This window comes from Zea mays, chromosome 9 (assembly GCF_902167145.1).
Source record: "Zea mays cultivar B73 chromosome 9, Zm-B73-REFERENCE-NAM-5.0, whole genome shotgun sequence".
In the NCBI taxonomy this organism is placed as follows: Eukaryota; Viridiplantae; Streptophyta; class Magnoliopsida; order Poales; family Poaceae; genus Zea; species Zea mays.
The window spans coordinates 126,456,786-126,463,201 of NC_050104.1; the positions used below are offsets into that span (position 1 = coordinate 126,456,786).

The 6,416-nt window shown below is 50.7% G+C and overlaps 1 protein-coding gene across 1 annotated transcript; it reads right to left on the reverse strand.

The window, feature by feature from the left end:
* Nucleotides 1–2,270: 2,270 nt before the first annotated feature.
* On the reverse strand, nt 2,271–5,619 carry LOC103639013 (serine carboxypeptidase-like 51). The gene is made up of 13 exons (XM_008661791.3): nt 5,439–5,619; nt 5,204–5,298; nt 4,995–5,102; nt 4,641–4,881; nt 4,489–4,532; nt 4,315–4,382; nt 4,120–4,225; nt 3,808–4,007; nt 3,653–3,722; nt 3,424–3,474; nt 2,928–2,980; nt 2,692–2,824; nt 2,271–2,583 (listed from the first exon to the last, which is right to left on the reverse strand). The coding sequence occupies exons 1-13, from the start codon at nt 5,581–5,583 to the stop codon at nt 2,515–2,517; spliced, it is 1,383 nt and encodes a 460-aa protein (XP_008660013.1). The 5' UTR covers nt 5,584–5,619; the 3' UTR covers nt 2,271–2,514.
* Nucleotides 5,620–6,416: the final 797 nt, after the last annotated feature.

Genomic DNA, 6,416 nt, shown 5'->3' on the forward strand with positions numbered 1-6,416 from the left:
CAAGTTAAATACATCCATGACCAAAATGAAGAGCATGGAGGATAAAGGGTCTCCCTGCCACAATCCCTGTTCGTGAGAGATGAGGCCTCCTGACTCACCATCAACTAAAATCTGAGTCGAAGAGGAGAGTAATAGTTTGGAGAGGACATTACACCAACCGGGACCGAACCCAAGAATCATGTGCACAAGTTATTCGGACCCATGCTAAGGTAGTGAGTGTTTAACCTAATAACTTTCAATTCATATATTTCTAGCATCATATAGACATTGTCTTATGTAGGATTTCATTTTATGGTTAAATTTGCTTCCTACACTTTGCCCAAGTTATCGGACTTGTAGCCTAATTGATGACATAATCAACGTTAAAGGTTTTCAACTAGTACCAATATTTCAAATTGGTATGACCATGTGATTCTATCGCCTCTTGCATACGATTTCGTAGAGCTTGGTCTATAGCTTGTAGTTTTAGTGGCTAACATGTTTCTAGCACTGTCTTGTATAGTCCTTGTTGGTGGATATAAGAATATCATATGGGAAAAGGCTACAACAAACATGATGATCAACCCATGGAAATGTATGGCAATGGGAGAGTGTTGGAACTCAATTGAGAAATACCCACATGTCATATGCACCTATGATGTATAGGGATCGATGATGAGTGTCTTAGAGCATTGTCCTCTATAAACCTATTTGTAGACATAGTTGAATCTTCCACCTATGAAAATATTCGGTTACAAATACCTCGTACTAGAGGCGGAAACCACATGTCACCTTTGGGAATATATTTTACTGACTCGAGAGATCTAGTTTTGTGGTAGTGTATGTGACAATATAGTTTAATGGAACTCGGTAGTGAAAATATACTTGTCGGGTACCGTAATTAGGGGTACCCCCAATGCTCCTTAATCCGGCTGGAAAGCATCTTCAGAACAAACCATACGCGGCTGATAAAGCGCGGTCCAAGTCAAGGCCACGCCTACCAAGGGACGTGACCTCATCCGAGCACAGCCTCGGGCGGGAATAGTAGTCCCGGACGGATTCACGCCTCGCCCGAGGATCCCCTCAGGCGATGAGCGCACCCTCGGCTCGCTTGAAGCCTAGCTTGGGCAGACTTTGTCGTGCAGCGACCTAGGCCAAATCGCCTTACTAGCCGACCGTATCGCATGCGCATTTAATGTGGGGATCACCTGACACCTTATCCTGACACACGTGCCTCAGTCGGCAAGGTCGAAGTGACCGCAGTCACTTCGCCCCTTTACTGACCGATCTGACAGGAAAACAGCGCCGTTCACCCCGCTCCGGCTACCGTGCCAACCACCAGGATAAAACTGAGTCACGATCTCCCACGAGTTCGGCCTCGGGCGCAACAAGGAGCTCCGCCTCGCCCGACCTCAGGCCTCGGCCTCAGCCTCGACCTCGGAAGAAGATCTCCGCCTCGCTCGACCCCAGGCCTCGGCCTCAGGAGGAGTCACAACCCCGCCCGAGCCCAGCCTCGGCCTCAGGAGAAGTCTCTGCCTCGCCCGACCTGGGCCTCGGACCGACTACGCTACAGGGGATACATCATTACCCTACTTCTAGCTAGCTGCCTCGGGCTATGAAGGAACAAGACTGGTGTCCCATCTAAAGTTACTACGGTAACAAGTAATGATGGTTCCCCGCGTGCGCCCATGACGTCGGATTGCTCTCAACCTCCTACGGAAGCAAGACAACGTCAGCAGGATCCATGCCACGTCGACAACTGTGCTTCTACAGGGCTCAAGGCACTTCTCCGACGGCCACGTTAGCCCGCAGCTACACCCCATTGTACAGCTGGGCATCTCCTTGTATCTATAAAAGGGGATGTCTAGGGCCTTCCTAAGGCACGTCGTGGACACACGTTGGACGCCGTGGGCAGACGCGGCAACACTGACAACGTTGGTCGCTCTCGCCCTCGCTCTCTCGCGCGACGCTTGTAACCCCTACTACAAGCACCCCGGTGCGAGATAACATAAGCCACATTTTCCGCCTGTGTTCTATCTTGTATCAACTCATCTGGACAGAGACACACAACAACAAATTTACTGGTCGGTTGACGGTCCTCGCGGGTCCGAAACGCCGACAATACTCTTGTCTTATATTGGTGGATGTGGATCAAGGGAGTAAATGAAGTTGTAGCCCTAACCACTCCCACTGCCATATGAATATATGATCACACTATATCTTTCAAATTCACAATAGCGGCGCTTATAAAGATATAGTGCTAGTGTGTGCAGATTGATTGATTGTCCACAACACATTCATTTTCTCTTTCTCTTCCAAAGTTCGTTGCACTTAAATCGATACATTGCAAATTGTACTAGGATGTTATTTTTTGTCCTTTTTTTCTCTTTCATTTGGAGAATCAACTATGCCGTCTTTTCCGAACACACTAGTGCCTTTCAAGCATAACATTTAATGTACTTCTTGGTGAATGGTATACACTATATTTTACTTGCTGGGGACTGAGTCAGTTAACTCAAGTATAATAGTAATTCACTAAGTTGCTGGGGACTGCGTTATGTTGCCGATCATGTCAAGCGCGACACAAGGCTGGTCGATAGGCACCTACAAACAGAGAGCAGATCAACAGATCAGCTTCTAGGGCAGCATCCCAGTATAATTGGGCCACACGGGAAGCAGATCCCAGGCGAGATGCTATGTGTTTATACTTACGTAGTGGCCAGCTCCAAGGATCCAGTAGAAGTGCAGGTTGTTGTAGGACCTGACAAAAGCCTTGGCGCCTTTGCTGAGGCCACAGTATAGAGTCTGCCTCGGCAGGCTCAGGAAGGTCTTCAGCCCGTCCCATCTGAATATAGTGTATACCATTGCGAATTACAGATGTTTCCTTGTTACTTGTAGGGGGGGGGGGGGGGGGGGGGGGGGGGGGGAAGAAAGACATGGTGACTTACTTGAGCTTCTGAACCCATGCTTCTGCGCCGATGGTTGAACAGATTATGTCGAGCTTCAGATTGGTGGAAAAAAAAACATATACAGGTATCAAGTACAGCACTGAAAATTGTCTTGATTATGAATAATGTATGAATGGCTAATTCAGATGCCTATCTCTAGATGAGGTAGGTTGTCCATATGTACCATATTTGATTAAATTTGTCGATCATGCATGGTTCATAGTTTCCAGAAAAGGATACCATCTTTTCTAAAGAAGATCCCAGGACTAACCCATATACAGTCCGATTGATTGTACCCTGGGTGCTTGCTCTAAGCTAACCAGTAGTGAAAGGCAGGAAAAATCCACGAATATCTTTAGGCATGGAATAGGAGTGACAGTGTTTTATTCATTGATCTTAACATGTTTAAATCTTTAGCTTTCATGATGCAATGTTTCTGCCAACTGAGTGGAGAACTCAGAAATTAGGACCTGAAGAGGCAGAGTGTAGTACTGACCTGGCCGTTGTACACCGTCACATTGACACCGTAAGACAGTAGCTCATCAATCTGCAATGCAACATTCGAAGTCAGTCGAACTGAGCTGCTACTTCCTGGACATCATTCACTTAAACACACCTAGCAGAGCAAGTCCAGCGAACATTATCCACCTGAACAAACCTATAGGTAACTAATACATGTATGTTTAGACCGTCGAGATGATGATCAGTCAAGATTGGACGCCCACCTCCTCGATTTTTGGCTTCATTATATCATTGACCAGCGCGTTATAAACAGCCTCGTTAAGCTCCTCCCACCTGCAATTGGAATTTCCAGCATCAGATCACTGCGTGCACTGGCCAGGAACAAACACGTACATAACGCCGAGGACGACGCGCTCACTCCAGGTCTTTGGGGATGATTTTGAGCTTCTCCTTGATGACTCCATTCATGATGCCGGTGATGTTGTTGGAGCCGGCGGCCAAGTCCTCCCTGCCGCTGAGGTACCTCGAGTACTTCATCAGAGCCTTCACGGTGCCTGGTGACGAGGCCGCCGCTGGTGTCCCCTGGTCCAAGCTGCCGTCGAGGAAATTGTATACGTCCTGAAAAGAGAGCGAGCGTGAGAGCAAACGGACTCCTGTTTAGTTAACTGCAAGTGTAACAATGAATCGATGTGTAGAGTGCAGAACGCCGTAGTCGACGGTCAGCACTTACAACGTCGCCGCTCCTATGTTTGATGAAATGCAGCAGATCGTTCCACGAAGCCTCCGCGTTGCTGAAATTGCCCGCCGCGATCTGCTCCTTCACCGTCTCCGCCATCCTGACAAGAGATACGGTTGGCGTACGTGCGTGCGCTCTTGTGAAAAGATATCTCGGGTAAGTTGCCTTGCCGCCGTCGTGCGTGCTTACGTGTTTGCTTCGTCGCCGGCGTTGTCGTCAAGCCTCGACACGCTGAGGAGCAGCGGCGTGTACGAGAGCTGCACCATCCGAAACGCATTTCGTTCGTTATTCATTCACAGTACGTACGTACGTATGTATTCGGTTCTGTGCACGGAAAGGCCATGGCTCGTGTCACGTGCTCACCGTGAAATCCTCCGGCGAGACCCAGCTGTCCCCGAGGGCGACACCTGTCCGGAAAAGAACCGAGAATGTCCTGAGTGCATGGATTGCTCAGCCATGCCATTGGTTCAGACGTTCAGTGCTGCGTGCTGTGTGCTACACTGCTACGTACGTACCTCCGAGCGTGATGTTCAGCTCGCCGGCGCGGGCGGCCCTGGCGACGGACGCGCCAAGCGTGGCGGCGTACTTGCCGCCGTAGGACTCGGCGACCAGGAACAGCGGGCTGCTCTGCAGCGTCGGCACCTCCGTGACCAGCGCCTTGAGCAGCGTGGTGGCGTCAGCCGCCTGCTGCCAGTCGGTTGTCACCAGCAGGCTGTCGTCCTCCACGTAGCTGTACCCGACGCCGACCGGGTTGTCCTGTGCCGTCGAGCCATGCATGAAAGACTCACTCAGCACAGCAAAACAATAGGAACACAGGTTTTACAGCGCGGCTAGCTATCTCGATGTCTGTCTGTCTGTCTGTGTCTGACCACGAAGATGAGGTCGGCTTTCTGGAGCCATGTCGAGTTTCGTGGCTGCAGGTTCACGTCCAGCGGCCCGATCTCCTGGAAGTTGCCGAGCCCGACGCCGGACGCGCCCTGCAAATTAAAAGCCACGACCACCAAGACACGATCGACGTTCTTGTGCATAACAGAGGAGCAGATATTCTAGAATATAATGGAGGAGTGGCAGTGCGTACCGGGCCACCCTGCAGCCAGAGGACTGTCGGCCATGGCTTCGTCGGCGTCGCCGTCCTCTGCGGGCTCTTGTAGTACCACCAGAACAGGTGAGCCTCTGCAAGCAAAACGACGGCGACGCAGAGTGTGCGTGATGCATGCTAAGAGTGGCGACCGGCAGAACGAAGAGCAAATGCTCGAGCTGGATGGTGTTCTTATTGGCAAGTCGCAAGAGGAGCTAGCAGCGTTACAGCTTACTTGGCCGGACTTCGACGTACCCCCACAGCTCTGAGCCGTCGGGGGTGCCAGCGGTGGTCGTTGCGGCGGAACCGGAGCGGAGGGAGCTCAGGCCGATACAGGCGAGGGAAAGCAAAGCTAGCAGGGGAGAGAAGGACCTGTCCATTTTGGCGGCAAATTAAACGCGATATACTGATGCTGTGGTCTGTGTGACTTGTGAGTGCGAGTGGCGCTGTGGCCGACCGTGGTCTATATATAAGTAGCGCCTCCGGTGTATCAAACGGAGATGCATAGGCAGAAATGCTAGCTGTCGTGTTGGCGTACGTTTTCGTCGATGCGTTTTTTGACTAGCCTGCAGACAAACGCTTCTAACCCAAAAAAAAAACGATTGTTTGGATCTACCTAGGCAAGATATTCAGATAACATAACACATCGATGACTCCATATATTTGATAACGAAGTGTTCGAACCCAAAATGACCGTGCGGACGGTCCGGCCCGGAGGCCGGACGGTCCGCGGTCCGGACCGTCCGCGGTGGTGGCGCGGACGGTCCGCGCGTGCGCAGAGTCAGTTAGGGTTCCTAGTTTCTCGCGGGATTTGTTACCTAAAACCGCGGGATTAACTCGAAAATCAGTTGGAAGCGGATCCAGACCTCCCCTTTATATAGATGAAGGGCTACGGCCGATTGAAGCCCCCAACACGTGCGCAGAGTCAGTTAGGGTTCCTAGTTTCTCGCGGGATTTGTTACCTAAAACCGCGGGATTAACTCGAAAATCAGTTGGAAGCGGATCCAGACCTCCCCTTTATATAGATGAAGGGCTACGGCCGATTGAAGCCCCCAACAATCGAACAAATCAAGTCTATTACTCGTTTTTACCTTATGCATTAGGAGTAGTTCTAGTCTAGTTCTAGTTTAGCCCTAGTTTAGTATTCCAATCCCCAAATTCTCCGCCTCTCCTCGACTCTACGTCGATTAGAGGGGTCTAGGTCGGCCTGCCC

Bases quoted from the DNA above. Each gene is read 5' to 3' on its own strand.
- LOC103639013 (XM_008661791.3), bottom strand. From the start codon at position 5,583: ATGGACAGGTCCTTCTCTCCCCTGCTAGCTTTGCTTTCCCTCGCCTGT. The intron at 5,299-5,438 runs GTAAGCTGTAAC...TTTTGCTTGCAG, and splicing joins GTACGTCGAAGTCCGGCCAA to AGGCTCACCTGTTCTGGTGG. The intron at 4,226-4,314 runs GTAAGCACGCAC...ATCTCTTGTCAG, and splicing joins GCCGGCGACGAAGCAAACAC to GATGGCGGAGACGGTGAAGG.